The sequence below is a fragment of the Lynx rufus genome, unplaced genomic scaffold (genome assembly GCF_022079265.1).
Source record: "Lynx rufus isolate CCGP_SWC_20201006 ecotype Redwood Valley unplaced genomic scaffold, mLynRuf1.p SCAF_5, whole genome shotgun sequence".
NCBI lineage: Eukaryota > Metazoa > Chordata > Mammalia > Carnivora > Felidae > Lynx > Lynx rufus.
In genome coordinates, this window is record NW_025814867.1 from 26,572,287 (window position 1) to 26,591,402 (window position 19,116).

The 19,116-nt window shown below is 43.7% G+C and overlaps 1 protein-coding gene across 1 annotated transcript in view; it reads left to right on the forward strand.

Annotated features, from left to right (window-relative positions):
- The first annotated feature begins 338 nt into the window (after nt 1-338).
- The window catches only part of COL6A5 (collagen type VI alpha 5 chain), an 83,817-nt gene continuing 65,039 nt past the window's right edge, over nt 339-19,116 (forward strand). Inside the window, exons 1-6 of the mRNA XM_047100202.1 lie at nt 339-399; nt 1,839-2,441; nt 4,249-4,260; nt 6,499-7,119; nt 12,794-13,354; nt 16,450-17,004. Of these exons, the coding sequence (XP_046956158.1) occupies nt 339-399; nt 1,839-2,441; nt 4,249-4,260; nt 6,499-7,119; nt 12,794-13,354; nt 16,450-17,004 (2,413 nt within the window). The remainder of the gene's footprint in view (nt 400-1,838; nt 2,442-4,248; nt 4,261-6,498; nt 7,120-12,793; nt 13,355-16,449; nt 17,005-19,116) is intronic.

Here is a 19,116-nt window from a genome sequence, read left to right on the forward strand (position 1 = left end):
TGTGCCTGTCTCCTCATCTGTCACCTAGTCATAGTATTTGTCCCTCCCCTTAGGACTGTTGTGGAGATTAAATTAGATGATACTCATACAGCACTGAGAAAAGTAGCTAAGCCATGATGAGGACTCAGCAAACGTTAGCATTCTTTATTTTCAATAACGACTCCACATGCTTAATGAGTGTTTTAATCACACCTGACATTACTTGACAAGTACTTGCTCCCAGCGATTTGTGTTCTAATCCAGATTTGCCGGTAGTTATTTCTTGTTCTACGATGAGATTTTTCATATTGTAAATAACATGTCTTACAGAATAAAAGCAAGAAATCTTCACCAACAAAATGAAGATCCTGCTACTTATGTTAATCCTTTGGGCTGAAACACTGGCAGATCAGAGTCCAGGTACCAGTATATTTTACGTTTATTGTCATTTAGGAAAAATAAGCATTTTTATGTCTTCACGAACGTTTATTTTAATACATAGAAACAGACGGTTTATTTGCTTATTCACTAAAAAGTCAAAGTAGACGGCATTGAGTTGTCGTTGGAGGTATGTAATATCAAATGTACTTAATCTCTCAAAGATGACCAAGAGCCATGGGTAAAAGGCATGAATTATGCTACACCTGGCTAGAAGAATTCTAATTATTCAGTGATTTACTTAGGTCCCAGTGTTCCATGTCTCTGTGACTCTCATAGAGTCAGTGCATTGGGGGGGCGCCTGGGTGGCTCGGTCGGTTGAGCATCCGACTTCGGCTCGGGTCATGATCTCACGGTCCGTGAATTCGAGCCCCGCATCGGGCTCTGTGCTGACAGCTCAGAGCCTGGAGCCTGTTTCGGATTCTGTGTCTCCCTCTCTCTCTCTGACCCTCCCCCATTCATGCTCTGTCTCTCTCTGTCTCAAAAATAAATAAACGTTAAAAAAAATTTTTTTTTAAAAAGAATCAGTGCATTGGTTTTGTAGGTCAGTCTGCATCCTAGGATTTCCTGACAATTTTCTGAGTTACTTTGAAAGAGCGGTTGTTAGGCGTTTACTAGCACAGCACAAATTTCCAGCGTGGAGGTGGTTGGCCATGACTGCCTAAGCAGACGCTGGGGGCGCCTCCCCTGACCCAAACTCTCTTTATCAGGCTGGCACCCCGTCCCCCACCTTTCCTGGCCCAGCTGCTGTGAATACTGCCTGCAACCGCTCACAGACATGGCCCGCTTTCTGAGGAGAATTGCTCTTAGCTTTCCTAGAGTCAGCTCACGAAGGAGATTGGGTCCGTAGCCCTCTGCTCCTTCCCTGCAATTCCTGGGGATGGTCTGCAGCCAATAACTGACCGAGACAAGAATATAGCAGACTGGCCCTCTCGCCTCAGAGAGCGACATGCTCCGGAGTCCTCTCAGATCAGGCAAACATCTGGCGTTGCTCTTCTCCTGCTTCCCCTCAATCAAGCCCCTCCCCCAATCCCTGTCTCCCACCCCCTCCTAAACTCTCCAACTCAAGACACCTGCTTACTTGATACGGTTTATAAAAGTTACTCTTTGTCCACAGACCCCTTTGGGGGTTTTCTTTAGTATAATATCAGAGTTTGGGGTTCCACAACCAAAAAAGAAAAAGATGTCTCTGGTATGGAGTTGAGAAACAAAAGACTTACTGCTTAACTACTAAAAGTCTTCTTGTTTGATGTTTTCACAAAAACCAGTATAGTTTCTGCTGCTTGACCTCCAGAAGACACTTCCCTTGGGAGGCTGAGTGACTCATAACTTAGGACATAGTCTCAAATGAGTCCTGGGGTCTAAAATGTAAAGGCTGAACAATCACCTTGTTTAGCTTTGTTGCGATTTTATTTTGACAGAGCCAGGCCCTGAGTTTGCAGATGTCGTGTTTCTGGTGGACAGCTCTGACCACCTGGGAACCAAGTCCTTCCCCTTTGTGAGAACGTTCATCACCAAGATGATCACCAGTCTCCCCATCGAGGCCCACAAGTACCGCGTGGCCCTGGCCCAGTACAGCGACCGGCTCCACAGTGAGTTCCAGCTGAGCACCTTCAAGAGCAGGAACCCCATGCTGAACCACCTCAAGAAGAACTTCGCCTTCATCGGCGGCTCCCTGCGGATAGGAAACGCTCTCCGGGGGGCCCACAGGACCTTCTTCTCCGGAGCGGCCGGTGGGAGGGACAAGAAGCAGTTTCCCCTGATTCTGGTGGTCCTGGCTTCGGCGGCGTCCGAGGACGACGACGTGGAAGAGGCCTCAAAGGCCCTGCGGGAAGACGGGGTGAGAATCATCTCCGTGGGGCTGCAGGAAGCTTCTGAGGAGGAGCTGAAGGCCATGGCCACGGCTCAGTTTCACTTCAACCTTCGGTCGGTCAGGGACCTGGGCGCGTTTTCCCAAAACATGACGCAGATTATCAAGGAAGCGACCCAGTACAGGGACGGAGCGGCAGATGCTGATATGAAAGGTGAGGAAGCCCTGGGTTGAGGATGATGACAGAAGCACTTCCCATAGTGAATAATTACTCGTTTCTGGGTTGGTCCCCTCCACCCATGAACTGGTGGCACCTTGAGGGCAGAACTGGGAACGTATATTTGTCTCCGTATTCTTTGGGCCTACACTGTGCCCGACAGTGATTTCTATTCTTAGTATTCTATTAGTATTCTACGATTCTATTTCTTAATGATTGAATAGGTGAAATTCTTCCAGAAAAAGAAGTAAGTTCTGTGTCTGTTCTCTTGGCCCTCGCAGTCCTGGCACAGTGTGAGGCACATAGTAAGTATCCCGAAAACGCCCATTAGCTAATAACGCAGCGACACTAAACGGGAGCAGTAACTTTAGAATGAGACGAGGCAGAGAACAGGATACCCTCGGTTGTAGAGTAGTGTCTTGAGCCCTACATTTGCTGTGTTGGCTTATCCCCTCCAGCACGATTTTTTCTCCTTACAAGTAAAATCTCTCCAACGAGTATCAGGGCCTGCTAAAGCCAGGAGCTTGACTCGTTCCTTCTCTCAGTCGTGCAATCATTTTGTGCCTATATTTTCCACATGTAAAACACACATTTTGTTTTTCACATTTTCACATTTTTGACATTAGGATGTGTCTTGCAGTAATGCTTTTTTTTTTTTTTTTTATTTCTGAGTGTTGCCGTAAATAATAGTATACCTTACGGTAGACTGAATCTTTGAATTGAAGGAATATTGGAAATATCTCAGACAAGGTTATGGCTATGAATAAGGCCAACTAATAGCTCAAGTTGAACTGACTCAGTACGCTTGCTTATATAATGTAACATCTTCGCTGTCACGTCCCCCAACATAAAATTCTCCGCAACTAATTTTCTGAGAGCCACCAAGAGTTTCTCATGTGGCAGCACAGAGCCTTCCTCTAAGGCTCCATCATCCATGTTGATTGTTGTGTGCACAGCTGCTTGACAGCCACACCTTACTTCAATCATTACAGCTGGTTTCCCTTGGGGGGTGCTGTTTCTAGGGCATTCTCTCTAAGAACCATCCACCAGAACCACCAGGGGTCACATCTGCACTCCTGTCAGCTCCTGGAAATCCCTGCATTTCGCACAGAAATGCAGAAGGCCTCCTTCTCATCTGCTTTCGTTCTTGACCCCCTAGGCCAAAAGGAGGAATACTTATGACCCCGTGACTTACAATGTCTCACGTGAAAAATGCCTTATTTGTGTCTTCAGTGAAGGCCTCAAAGCAGAAGGCTCTTGAATACACATCGTTTACTTGGCAGGTGATCCCAGACAGCATTAGGAAGGAACGAGTAAAACGAGATAGGAAGCTTCCCTTGCAGTGTTGATGAGCAGGCAGAGCCGGCCAGTGCACAGCTCCAGGGAGGCCCTCAGTAAGTATGCCGTGCTAATGACAGACTCCTGCCAGAGTCAGGTAGGAAGGAATTCCAGCAAAATGGATCTTCCTGGCTGCCTCTGTGCTCAGTTGGCAATGACGGGCCGTTCTGAGCAGGAATTATCTAGTTCTAAGACTGAAGGAAGCTTCCTGGTGCGGTACAAAGTGCCCTGAACACAAGGTCAGATGTCCCGGATGCTGCCACTAGCTGGCTGTGCGAACTTGGGGAAGCGATGTCATCTCTCTGAGCCTTGCACCAGCATCCTCACTGGTGAGACACGGGGGCTGGGATGACCTCGAAACTTCCTTTCCGCCCCACCGTTATGGATTCCATGGCTCTGCGGATGGCCTGGTTTTGTAGTCAGACCAGTTCAGGCCTTAATAACAGACTCACTGAATAGTAGGAAGTTTATTTCCATTGTAACATTATAGGGCCAGTGCCCAAGGTGACTAGTTGTTTTTCGTCTATTCGGGTGCTTGGGTTAGTGGTGGCTCTTCGGTCTTCGCATATGACCTTCCAAGGCACCCTGGGCCTTGTTATACAGCTGGTGGGCAGGAGAAAACCACTCATGGGAGGGTCTTGTGGGATCAGCTTATTTTTGCTCATGTTTCATTATCCAGATCTTAGTCCCATGGCCACACCTAACTGCAAGTGAGCCTGGGAAGTCAGGTCTAGCTCGCTGCCCAAGAGGAGGAAATGGGTTTTAGTGAGTCCTGCCAAGATTTTAGTGAGTTTTGCAAGGTTCTGCCACAGTTAGTGTTGCCCCTGGGACACCAGGGAATCCCTTTCCTTCCACTCCCCTGATCTCTCACTCCTGTTGTCTTGGGGAAATAGCAAGATCTTATGACTTAGGTTCTTTTTTTCAGAGAAGAAACCCTCCTATGATCCTCCATTCTGGAGGCCTTGGAGATCCTTCAGCCCTGTAGGAGGCTGTATAGTCTGTGCTCTGCAGAACAGGGGGTTTTACCACCTTCTCAGAGGGTTCTGTGTGCTGATTATCCTCCAAATTTACTTCACGGAGTTTTGCAACCGCAAGGTTTTGCTTGACGGGATGCTATCGTTGCCATTAGAGGTTAAGGGTAAGAACTTCAGAGTCAGTTAGGTCTGACTTCAAACTCTGGCTTGCCTGCTAAGGGCCTTGGGTAAGCTATTTAACCTCTGAGCTTCAGTTTCCTTACCTATAAGATGAGAAAAATAGTACTTGCCTGGATATGGGTGAGATGGCTTGTATGGCTTTTGGAACACAGTTTACTATTATTAGTATCGATAGCTATTTGGAAGTGAATACTAACCGGAGTAGGTCATGCTGGGAGTTTGTTTTAGCCAACTCTGCGGGGTACAGAGTACCTTGGCAGATTTATGAGAATTACTTTTAATTTGAGTTTCACTAGGTACTAGGTACTGGAGGGATAGAGATAAGCAAGACATATCTTCTGGTTTCTAGAGCTCACAATCCTAACGGGTAGCTTTTGGCAAGATTGAGCTTATCCCTTGGCTATACTTTCCACAGATGTAGTTCCTTCCCCTGTACCTGGAGTAGGTGTTTTCTGTGCTTAGGATGTACTCTTCCCTGGATTCCAGATTCATACAACCAACTGCTTACCTGGTGTCTTCAAAACTGTCCCAAACTTAGCATGTCTCAAATGGTACTCTTGAATCCCCCCTTGCAGCTTCTTCCTATGGTCTTCCCTATCTTGGAAAAAGAGACCACCGATATCCACTCAGTTGTTCGTGCCCAAAACCTAGTTTTTACCACTTCTTCTTTATCTCTTAACACTAGCATCCCACTATCATCAAGGCCTCTCTGTTCTACCTCTAATTCATGTATCAAAACTACCCTGTTGTTCCATCTTACCTGCTATTATCCTTGTCCAACAAACATTGTCTCTTTCCCGAACTAGGGTGATTGTTTCTTAATGGCTATCCCTGAATATCCTCAGCAACTGGGGTGATATTTTAAAGATTTAAATAAGATCCTGTGACTCCCCTATGATTCAGGCCCTTAGTCTCTCTGACCTCATCCATCATTGTTCCCCTCACCATCACCAGCCACTCTGGGCTTCTTGTTCCCACCTCCTACTGTTCCTTCTGCCAGAATCCCCCTTCCTTCAGAACACGTGGCTGAATCCCCTTCATTCATATCTCAGCCCAAATGTGCTCCTCTTAGAGAGGCCTTCCCTGACTTCTTTGTATCTCAAGTAAGTTAGTCCTCATCCCATGTCCCCAGAACAGTAACTCGATTGACTCACTTGTTTTATTTCCTCGTGATGCTTATTACTGTCTGAAATAAGATAACCTAGTTATTTATCCTCCCCATAGAATAGGAGCTTCCTGAAGTCAGAGATATTTCTGTTAACACGTCGCTGCATCCTAGCACTTGAGACGGGTGGTGGTGGAGGGGTTGATAGGACAATTGGTAAGAAGCACTCTTCGGACAGAAGGAAAATAATTGCAGAGACTCTGAAGTCCGTCACCTTGTGACTCTTTTCAGCATCTTAACTGGTGTTCGTTCAAAGAAAACGGTGCTAACCACATCTGTCATGACTGCCTCCATTTTCACCAATGCCTTTTGACAATCTGTAAAGTGCCCTTCTCGCTCTGGGCCGGTGGTTTGTACTCATCCTCCTACTTTTTCTCTCTCCCTATTCCCTTCGCAGTGACCTGTCAGAGAGATTCATTAGCTGACCTCATGTTCCTGGTGGATGAGTCAGTGGGCACCAGACAAAACTTAAGGAACCTGCAGAATTTCCTGAGGAATATTACTGCCTCCATGGATGTGAGGTTCAGCTGCACGCGCCTCGGGCTTATGAGTTACAGTGATAGAGCAGAGACTATTTCTTTTCTAAAATCAAACACAACCCAGGATGAATTTCAGCAGCAAATCCAGAAGCTTTCTCTCCGGACGGGGAGAGCCAATGCTGGTGCTGCCATTGAGAAGATGAGACTAGAAGCCTTTTCAGAGTCTGCTGGCAGCAGAAGGGCAGAGGGGGTGCCTCAGATCGCAGTCTTGGTCACTCACAGACCCTCAGAGGACGCGGTACGTGATGCCGCACTGCGGCTTCGGATGCAGGACGTGACTGTGTTTGCCGTGAACATCCAAGGGGCGAACGACACCCAGTTAGAAGAAATAGTGTCTTACCCTCCGAGACAGATGGTTTCCGTGCTCAAGTCCTATGCCGACTTGGAAACTTACAGTAAGAAATTCCAGAAAAAGCTGCAGAATGAAATTTGGTCCCAAATTTCTACTCGTGCTGAGCGAGTGGACCTTGACAAAACTGGTAAGTTTTTAAAAAATACTTTTCTTGTTATTAAAGTACTATGAGTAGTGGCCTAGGGCAAGGGCAGGAGCGAAAACTGACTGTACTTGGCTAAGGGAACATGAGTAGTTAGGAAAATGTTCCAAGACTGGATTTTGGTTGTGGTGGCAAAACTTGATGAATTTACCAAAAATCATTGAAAGGTTACAACGCGTGAATTCTTCAGCGTGTAAGTCGTACCGCAATTAAATGTAAAGAAGTAATAGGTGTTAGTTAAAAAATAGTTTGATAGTATTGATGAACATGAAGAAAATAAAATCATCTGTAATCCTATCGTCCAGACAAAACCATTTTAACGTTTATTTCTCATGTCATTTAGTTTCTTCTCTTTCTCTATGCTACGTACACACAAGCACACACACGTACGTTTTTCAAAGGTAGCGTAGCCTTGTATATGTTAGTGCTGTTCGACAGAACTTTCTGTGGCGATGGAAATGTTCTCCATCTGTGATGTCCAGTAAGGCAGTCACTAGCCACGTGTGACTGTTGAGCGCTTGAAATGTGGCTAGTGTAACAGAAGATCTGAAATTCAAATTTAATTTAATTTGAACTCATTTTATTTTTTTTTTTATTTTTTTCTAATTTTTTTTTTTTAACGTTTATTTATTTTTGAGACAGAGAGAGACAGAGCATGAACAGGGGAGGGGCAGAGAGAGAGGGAGACACAGAATCTGAAGCAGGCTCCGGGCTCCGAGCTGTCAGCACAGAGCCCGACGCGGGGCTCGAACTCATGGATCATTGAGATCATGACCTGAGCCCAAGTCGGACGCTTAACCGACTGAGCCACGCAGGCGCCCCGATCTGAACTCATTTTAGTTTTGATAGCCACATGTGGCTGATGGCTGCTGTATCACTGCAGGAATATACAGTTGGGTAACTTGTATCAATCACAGTTACATTTGGGTGTGACTAACAGAAATAAAAACAGCAGTGGTTTAATTGGGATAAAACTGTTTTTTCTGTTGCACAATAAGTCCTAAGGTAGGTAGACACAGCTGGTACACCACAGAGTCAGAGACCCTGTCTCTTTCAACATTATTGTTTTTATTTATTTATTTATTTATTTATTTATTTATTTATTTATTGCTGTTTGTGGTTTTTAACTCCCAGGAACATAGTCCAAGATCATTGCTCTAGGCATCCCACTCACATCCAGCAAGCAAGAACGAGAAAAGAGAAGGAAGAGGTCAGGCTTCCGTTTCCTTTTCTTCAAAGATATTTCCAGAAATTACACACATCATTTCTGCTTACATCCCAAAGGCCAGAACTTGGTCACGTGTCGCACCTAAATTGTAATTTGGCAGCATTCGCATGGAAAAGAATTGTAATCTTCCAATGACATTGAAGGCTAATTTTAAACTCATACAAGTCAATTGAAGGTTTATTAAGAATGCATCCTGGGCTGGCCCTGGATTTTCTGTGGCCCGTATACGTAGCAGCAAGAAACAAGTCCTCTGTTACCTCCTAAGTGACATGTGGGGAAGCGGCTCAGAGTGGCAGTCACCTTGGTCTAGTATGAACTATTAGGGCATAGGGGGGATGTGTAGTGTGGCCTCTCTTAGAGAGTTTGAAATGATGTGACCAAAAAAATGGTCACATTTATTTTTGTTACAGAAATTCTAAATGGGGGTGCCTGGGTGACAGTCAGTTAAGTGTCCAACTTTGGCTCAGGTTATGATCTCATGGTTCGTGGGTTCGAGCGCCTGTGTTGGGCTCTGTGCTGACAGCTAAGAGCCTAGAACCTGTTTCGGATTCTCTGTCTCCCTCTCTCTCTGCCCTTCCCCTGCTTGTGCGCGTGCTCTCTCTCTCTCTCTCTCTCTCTGTCTCTCTCTGTCTCTCAAAAATACAAAATAAACATTAAAAAAACTTAAAAAAAGAAATTCTAAATGGGAAGGTATGGGACCAAGGCTAATGGCAAGGGCCATCCAAGGGGGATAGCTATCCTCCATAAGGCCTCCAGTAGATGGCTTCTTGTTAATTCAATAGCTCTCAAATATTGGTACTTGACTTAGGTTGGGTTCCTCAGAAGTAGATGCCAGACAAGGATTCATGTGAAATGGATAGATTTTGATTAGAAAATATATCCAGGGAAAACTGGAGATTGGTAGGAAAGGGAGAGTTGGGACCAGGAGGGGAAGGACGATAAGCCAAGTTCCCTGGAGAATTCAGGGAATTCAGGGAATTCAATTCCACAGGGCCGTCCTAGGGACAATGTGGGTTAAACCTTAGAATTGCTCCTGTCAGGGGGCAGAGTAGCTAGAGAATTTATATTCCAGCACATGAGAGAATGTAAATTTCCAGGCACTTCTTCAAGCCCCTGGCAAGAGGGTTCCAGGAACCTGAGAGCAACCCACCCATAAACAGCCCTAGGTACTAGCCGTTAGAGAGAAAGCCCTGGGAGCCAGTGGGCACAAATGTGGTGAAGGGCTTGAGGGGATACAGGCTAAGCACCAACAGCATCTGCTGTAAACTTACCAGAGTGTCCTGGGGGAGTTTATCACTAATTCATTGGCCCAAGCCCTACCCGAAATCTAATGAATTAGTGTCAGAGTAGGGCCTGGGCACTTGCATTTTAGTAAGCCGCCCTTTGAACTTCTGTTAGCAGTGTTTAAGAACCTCAACCTTAGAGACTTTGCCATGGTCTGGAGTGTGGTGCCGGCTTTGTAGTTTCATAACGGTAAAACACAGAGAACCAATCTATGTTGACTTCGTTACTGTATCCACCACATCTGTCACGTAGTACGTATCCAGTTTTTTAAAATCAAACTTCATTGAATCAAGGAGACGCTCACATTAATCAAACCAAGAGACTGATGTATAGAAAAAAGAGTGATGGCGGGGCGCCTGGGTGGCTCAGTCGGTTAAGCGTCCGACTTTGGCTTAGGTCATGATCTCACAGTCCGTGAGTTCGAGCCCCGCGTTGGGCTCTGGGCTGACAGCTCAGAGCCTGGAGCCTGTTTCGGATTCTGTGTCTCCCTCTCTCTCTGCCCCTCCCCTGTTCATGCTCTGTCTCTCTCTGTCTCAAAAATAAATAAAACGTTAAAAAAAAATTAAAAAAAAATAAAGTCAAATATTCAGGGGCACCTGGGTGGCTCAGTTGGTTAAGCATCCAACTTCGGCCCAGGTCATGATCTCAGAGTTCGTGGGTTCAAGCCCCGTGGTGGGCTTTGTGCTGACAGCTCAGAGCCTGGAGCCTGCTTCAGATTGTGTATCTCCCTCTCTCTCTGCCCATGCCTGCTCACTTGCTCGCTCTCTAAAAAATAAGTAAACATTAAAAAAAAAAAAAGAATAAAATAAAATATTTTAAAAAATAAAGTCAAATATGTAGATTTCTCTCTCTGTCTCTCTGTATAACTGTACAGGTGAGACCTTGGGCCAGGGGACACATTCTTCTTTGACATTGTCTAGCCAACGTTTTGTGATAATGACAGTATTCTGTATTTACACTGTTGGATATGATAGGTATTAGCCACTTGGGGCTGTTAATCACTAAAAATATAGCTAGTGCAACTAAAGAGCTGATTTTTGAATTTTATTTAATTTTAAGTAGCTTCAGTTTACCTTTTAATAGTAATATCTGACTAGTAGCTAGTATATTGGACAATACAGTTCTGGGGGGGGTTGCATGGGCATTGCCTTGGTTGCCCACTGTGACTCATATTGTTTTCCTCCTTCATTGCTGATCACCACTATCTTTCTTCTGGAGAACACCTCATTCTTCTTCCTTAGGTTTATATAAATCAATCTATCTTTATTGATATCAGGTTTTGCTGGCCTGGGATCAACCCTGTCTTTTGCAGATAACTGCTTATCTTCCTCCTAATATTTTATATGTCAATTTCATAGTTTAATTCTCAGGTCCAAACTTATTTCCAGTATTTCTGATTTCTTAGGGACCAACTCCCTATGGCCTAAAGTAGTGTCAATAGCTATAAATTACCAAAAAGCTGTGAATAAAGAAACTATTTCTGAAATACCTAAATAGTCTTGTATTTTAAGGATCTGTCAACACACTCAACCAGATAACTGTGTAAATAATCTAAATTTTTAAATTATGCTTTTTCTCCTACCCAATTGCAATGAGTAATTGATAGAGTTATAAATAGACTATTAGTAAAGTTAAAGCATGTTTTACTTTGTTCCAGGGCTTTAAGAAAGGAAGAAACATTGAGGAAGGAATAAGAAAGGAAGGAACATTGAGAGTGTATTTATTTATTTATTTGATGTTTATTTTTGAGAGAGAGAGAGAGAGAGTACACATCTAAGCAGGGAAGGGAAAGGCAGGGCAGAGAGAGAGACAGAGGGAGACAGAGGATTTGAAGCAGGCTCCATGGTCCTAGCAGAGAGCCTGATGCAGGGCTTGAACCCATGAGCCGCGAGATCATGACCTGAGCCGAAGTTGGATGCTCAACTGACTAAGCCACCCAGAGTTCTTTCATTTAAAATTTTTGGTTGAAATCTTGCGATGGACCAGGCATACTGGGTAGAAGCAGAGAAGTTGACAATCTCTGCCCTCATGGGGACACTCTGGCAGGAAGCAGTCTGTGCTCATGAAAAAATGAGTAAGATAACTTCAAAAAGTATGGCTATCATAAAGAAAATAGAGAGGGTAATAGGGTAGACAATGACCAATGTGCTTTAGCTAGAGGGGAAGAGAATGCCTTTTTGAAGAACTGACATTTGAGTTGGTATATCCATGATGAGATAAGAAGGAATCAGCGATGTGAATGTTTAGGGAGAAGAATATTCCAGCAAGAGAGAGGAGGGCAAGTACAAAAGCCCTGGGGCACATTCAGAGTACAGAAAGCAGCCTGGCGTGGTTGGAGCACAGCGAGTAAGATGAAGAATTGCTCGAAATAGGATCTGAGAGAAAAACAGGGAGAAAGTTCAGGCCATTTTTAAGTTCTAAATGCAATGATAGACCATATAAGTAGGAGAGTAATATGATCCGGGTCTAGTTTAAAAAAATTTTTTTAATGTTTGTTTATTTTTGAGACAGAGAGAGATAGATCATGAATGGGGGAGGGTCAGAGAGAGAGGGAGACACAGAATCCGAAGCAGGCTCCAGGCTCTGAGCTGTCAGTACAGAGCCCGACGCGGGGCTCACACTCACAGACGTGAGATCATGACCTGAGCCGAAGTCAGATGCTCAACTGACTGAGCCACCCAGGTGCCCCTGGCTCTAGTTTTAAATATAGTGTTCTAGTTGCTCTGGGGAAAAGAGGATATTGAGGAAGTAAGAGCAGCAGGTCCTCTCCTCCATTGCATTTCTCGGGAAATGATAAGGCATAAAACTGTCTGAAAAGGCAGGTGTCAATACTATACAAACAATTTAACTTACAGCCTGGAGACTTGGGAATCTGGTCCTGCCTTTTAATTAACTTGCAGTGTGACCTCAGGCAAAGTACTAGGTGTCACTCTGTTGCAATTTCCCACCAGGTTGTTGTGAATTTCAAAGGAGAAAATGGGCATGAACAGGCTCGATGAAGCAGACAGTCTCTGCGTAAATGATGAAGAGTTCTCATTCTCCAGAACCTTCACAGCCTCCTGTTCCTCTACAAACCCTCTTGCAAACTTCTCTCCAGATATTTCTGTAATTAACAAAGAATGCATTTTCCACTTTTTTTTTTTTCAGGCTGTGTGGATACAAAAGAGGCTGATATCTATTTCCTCATCGATGGCTCAACTAGCATAAACAGAACGGAGTTTGAGCAGATGAAGGAATTTATTTTGGCAGTGACAGAAATGTTCAGCATTGGCCCAGACAAAGTCCAAGTTGGAGCTGTACAGTATTCAGATAAGATAAAAGTGGAGTTTCACATCAATGACAATTCTAATAATGTGGATTTAAGAAAGGCTGTTCTGAACATCAAGCAACTCAACGGAAACACAGATACTGGGAAAGCCCTGGATTTCATGCTGCAAATAATAAAAGAGGGAAAGAAGCGTAGGACAAGCAGTGTTCCCAATTATCTCATTGTGCTGACTGATGGGAAGTCCAGGGATGAAGTCCTGAAGCCTGCTGATAGATTAAGGGCTGAACAAATCACCATTCATGCAGTTGGCATTGGGGAGGCTAACAAAGAAGAACTCCAACAAATTGCTGGGGAGGAAGAAAGGGTTAACTTTGGGCAGAACTTTGATTCTTTAAAGAGAATAAAAAATGAAGTTGTTCGCAGAATCTGCACTGAAAAAGGTGAGCAAAACAAAGAAGGCTTTATTCTCTGCACCCTCATGGGTTGCTTCCTGCAGGCTGATAGCCAGGCTGAGACCAGGAGTGATGTGACCAGTTTTCTGGTTAACATTGTTGCTAACTTCCTTTCTCACCACGGAGGATTCAGCCCCTTACTTTAAACCAGTTGCCAAGATTGGAGAAGCCCTCCACAGACAGATGCCCTGAGGCCATCTTGGGGGTCGTAAGCAGGAAGGTTGCTAAGAGTATTGTGGCCTTGACAAAGCCCACCAGTATGGCATGTAAGAGTGTGTGTGTGTGTGTGTGTGTGTGTGTGTGTGTGCACTAATTGAAGCAGATGAGTACATGGAAAGAAAATGGGCTCTGGCTTTGAGTAGGTTAGGATTCAACCACTTTCCTGCTTGACCTTCAGACTTCCTCATCTATAAAGCAAGGGTAACACCTACATCTTAGAATCCTTATAGGTTTAGCATAAGAAACATCAACCATCATTCCTCTATTATGAATGCTTATCTAGTACACATATAACAATTGTTTATTTTTATCTGTACCAGAAACACGTATTTGCATTTTCGTTCAGACTAAAATTACGTAAGTAAAGTTAGGAAGAACAATTTGCAAATACCTGTACCCGATCGTGATTCCTCTTATTAGGAGCAGCGACTTACTAACTGAAGATGGTATGTGTTGGTTTGCTAATATTAGCACATGAAAATTTTGTCTGCTGAGAGGCATGTTAAGTAAGAGGCATGGTTAAGATAAAGGATGCTGGAGTCAATGAGGTAAAGTTCAAACCCCAGCTATATTAGCTGTGGACCTTGAATAGTTCACTTACTGTCCACCTGCCTTAATCACTGAGGGTAGGCCTAGCTTCCAGGTGAAGCTTGAAGGTGATAAGGCATGTGGAACACTTAGAAAAATGCACGTGGGCACTTAGTGCTATATAAAAATTAGCTACTGCACAAGTTGGCTAAAGTCACTGCTGAGAAAAAGAGAAGGATTTCCATTTATTTGAACTTACAAAAGTGAACATTCTGGAATGTTGTGAGTCACTAAAATCCAAAGATAAATCAGCAGAGCTCACAGCAAAATCCTAAATCACATTATTGTTCATTGTTCTCCCTGTTACAGACAGTAGTAGAGTTGGGTCTTCAGGATGCTCTAGAAAGAGTACAAGAGTAAAAAGTTCCCCAGAATTTCCTGGGGATGACGCAAAGAAAAGTAAAAGGGTTCCAGGAAACATAAAGTAGATTGTATCTCGGTCACTCTGAGGGAGACAGCTCTGGGCCAATCTGAGGAGGTACGGCACATCTCCTGTAGGTCAGGGGGTTGCACTTGAGGTGCCTGAACATTGGCACACCTGGAAGAGGAGACAAGCTGTGGACAAGGAGATGATCCATAAGATGGTGAATAGAGAGAGGCAGGAAAGCTAAGGAACCAAAGCCTTCGGGCCTAGAAAAACACTGACTAGTTTCAGGGCAGATGCAGACGGAATGAGACACATTGTACCTATTGCTTAGGGGACAAGATAAGAGGCCATAACAAAAAGATCCCAAACTACACAACACAGAATATTATTTCTGTCTTGCATAACAGTCCAGGGGGAGCAGGGTGCAGATTTAGCAGAGAGGCTCTTGCAGGCTCAGCATACAGCTCCCATCTTTAGGTCAACGGTGAAGCTCCGGTTCTCTTCACCTTGCACTTGTGGAAAGGGAGAAAGAGCCAGGGGAGCCCATCACACTGCCCTGTTTTAATGTTAAGACCCAGAAGTGGCCAAATCACTTCTGCTCCTGTCTATTGGAAAAACGTAGTCACAGGGCCACATCTGCTTCGAGGAAGGCTAGAAAAGTGATACTTACCTGGACAGTCATCTGTCTAGCTGAAATTATATCGGCATGGAAGAATGGGAGACCAGATATTAGAGGACAGGAAATAATCTTGTCACAAGCAGATCTAAGGGGGTATACCAAACCACATGTAAAAGTCTACTTCTTTTACACGTTTCATGGAGGAGAGGCTTCCACACTTCACAGCAGTGGGGCCTTGCCAAGGCCACAAACATCTTTAATGACCTCTCTATCTATGACTTTCAAGATGGCCTCAGGCAGCTTGGATCTTACATGGTGGCTTTAATGCTCCCTGGTTGTCCTTACACAGGTTATTAAAAAATAATAAGCATTGTCTTATTCTTCTTTGACTAATGCTAATTGTTCATTTTCAAATAGTATGGGATAGACTCTGTGAGAGTGAAGGGAAGGACTGCTAAGAGAATGGCAGTGATAGCAGGTAGAGCAAAGGGTTAAGACTAAGGAGATACATGCTAATGACAGTATATTTGCATTGTATACACACACACACATCTGTATCATGAATTAATAACACCATTTTTTCTATGGCTTATAGAAATTGGTCTTCTTTGTGTACACACACACACACACACACACACACATATGTCCATTTCTAACCAGTAGAAAATCTACAAACTTTAGGTTATACAGGAATGATCCTTTATTTATACATCCATGTTGAATGGATATGTGCTTACTAATGTACTTACTATTTCTAGTAAAAGTTTTTCACCCCGGTTTCTAATACTGATTCATAGTGTTTATCAAATCAGTGTAAATTATCCCAGAAAATAAGGCTGTGTAAAGATTGCTTAGAATTTTTTGTTTCGAGATTATACATAAAACCCAGAAGTATTAGTCTTATGGACATAGGGAATTGATTACCTTTTCTCTTATTCCTTTTTTTGATCACCATCACATCCTTTAACACATAACCTGATACTTGGCATTTCATACACCTCAAGAATTATGAATGAATGAACTATGCATAAATGAATGATGCATGGGTGAATGAATATACACTTTGGAAGTTGCATTTTCTCTTAAAATTTGTTGGATAATATTCAGTAGATTTCTGATTCTGGGTCCTGGTCAACAGGCCTCTACTATAGAAGCAGATAAAATTTTCAAATACAATAGCAGGTGTTTGAGTTAATTTTTGATGTTTTCTGACTAATGCATTTCTTTCTTGCTTGCTGCTTCTCTGTGTTTTGAAAATTACATCAACCTGGTCTTTTTGACAACGCGCAGGATGTGAAGACATGAAGGCTGACATCATGTTTCTGGTGGACAGTTCTGGCAGTATTGGATATGAAAATTTTGGAAAAATGAAAACCTTCATGAAAAATCTATTAGCGAAGATTAAAATTGGTCCAGACAAAACTCAGATTGGTGTTGTTCAGTTCAGTAATTATAATCAGGAAGAATTCCAGCTTAATAAATACTTTACACAAAAAGAAATTGCTGATGCAGTAGACAGAATGTCTTACATCAACAGTAACACTTTGACTGGAAGTGCACTAACCTTTGTAGCTCAATACTTCACCCCCACCAAGGGGGCCCGTGTTGGGGTCAAAAAGTTTCTTATCCTCATCACGGATGGAGAGGCACAAGATTCTGTGAGAGAACCTGCTAAAGCACTACGGGACAGCGGTGTCATCATCTTCTCCGTGGGAGTATATGGCGCCAACAGGATGGAGCTGGAGGAGATCAGTGGGGATGGCAAGCTGGTCTTCCAAGTCGAGAAGTTTGATGATCTAAATGCAATAGAAAACGAACTCATTTTTCGTGTATGTGCTCTCCACGGTAAGTGACACTGTTACTCTTCAGGACTCAAGGGCATGAGCTGTTGACTTCATGGGATGAGCAGTGGGCTGTACCACGGGCTTGGACTGTATCTGGACTTTAGCGTTAAGTTTCAGTCTTGTCTTGTCTGTGTTGTGGAAACACCTGTAACCTCCAGGGATATTCCAGTTTAACAATTTTGCCCTCTAGTTTGGCGACAAAATAGTCTGGCTGTGGTGACTTCAAGTATATTCCCACAGGTTCTCAGAATTTCTTATCGAACTTCCACATTTTTAACTACGTCCATACCTAGATTTTTCAGAGCCAATTTTTTTTTCAACGTTTATTTATTTTTGGGACAGAGAGAGACAGAGCATGAACGGGGGAGGGGCAGAGAGAGAGGGAGACACAGAATCGGAAACAGGCTCCAGGCTCTGAGCCATCAGCCCAGAGCCAGACGCGGGGCTCGAACTCACGGACCGCGAGATCGTGACCTGGCTGAAGTCGGACGCTTAACCGACTGCGCCACCCAGGCGCCCCCAGAGCCAATTTTTAATCTCAAATGATTCCCCAGAATTGTTCCTGGCCTACCAATAACCAGTGTCAAATAGTAAATAGAGACACAAATTCATCTTCCTCTTAGTTAAATTAAATCCAATGTCCTAAGCATAACCCCCTAAATATCCCCTGTATTTTAAAGATATAGTGTGTATTTTCATGCTTTTGCATTTTTCTTCTTCACCACTATCAGAGAGATAGTTTACATTTGCCTTTTCATGTATCTATCGCTTTGGAAAATTTCAAGTTGTTACTTTTTAAAAATGATTGCTTGGGATCATTTTATCTCACGAACTGTCATACTTTAAAACTTGTGTTGAGGGGCGCCTGGGTGGCGCAGTCGGTTAAGCGTCCGACTTCAGCCAGGTCACCATCTCGCGCTCCGTGAGTTCGAGCCCCGCGTCAGGCTCTGGGCTGATGGCTCAGAGCCTGGAGCCTGTTTCCGATTCTGTGTCTCCCTCTCTCTCTGCCCCTCCCCCGTTCATGCTCTGTCTCTCTCTGTCCCAAAAATAAATAAACATTGAAAAAAAAAAAAAAACAACTTGTGTTGAGCAAATCTTCAGTTTGAGTCCATCAACTTTAATGGCTCTTAATAGAGAAGTTGCTATAAATACACCTGTAAGACTAAAAACACCTGTGCTTTTAAATCTACCACGTGCTGTTACCTGTTTTTTGGGCACCACTAAGAGAACATGCTGAAATATTAGTAAATTTGTTGTATGTTGTTCCCCTAGCAACATAGAGACCTTTGGACTATATTATTCAGAATTATGTGTGAGAAATCTTTACAAAGGTAACAAACAAAATGTCTTGGTCTAAGTCTGAGTTTTAGACAGTGGCGCTGTGAGTTCTCTCTTAACAGCTTAGTTAAAATGGCAATGATTTGTGAAGTGCCTGGGTGGCTCAGTTGGTTAAGCATCCAACTCTTTTTTTTTTTTTTAACGTTCATTCATTTTTGAGAGACAGAGGAGAGACAGAGCATGAACGGGGAAGGGGTAGAGAGAGGGAGACACAGAATCTGAAACAGGATCCAGGCTCTGAGCTGTCAGCACAGAGCCCGACGCGGGGCTCGAACTCACGGACCGCGAGATCGTGACCTGAGCCGAAGTCGGACGCTCAACCGACTGAGCCACCCAGGCGCCCCATGCATCCAACTCTTGACCTCAACTCAGGCCTTGATCTCAGGGTTGTGAGTTCAAGCCCCGCATTGGGCTCCACGCTGGATGTGAGCCTGCTTAAAAAAAAAAAAAAATGGCAATGATTGCCAAATTCTTAGTAATGTTGAGACATTCTAAGAAAGGTTTATCTTAAGGTCACATCCCCACCTTTGAAATCCATGGGGCTTTTCTTGGCATTTCTTCATTTTGATAAATATAATGTTGGTGGAGGCCCTTTCTATAGCATAAGGTGAAATTTCCCTGGCTTACACATTAGATCGACTCATAAACCTCAAGTCATGACTAATCACTAAATTTTGGTGGGTCATTGCCTCAGGTTCCATTGCATCTTAGGCTTGAGAATTTGAGACCTCATTGCCAGAAATAAGGATTGGAGTTACCATATATAGGTAGAAAG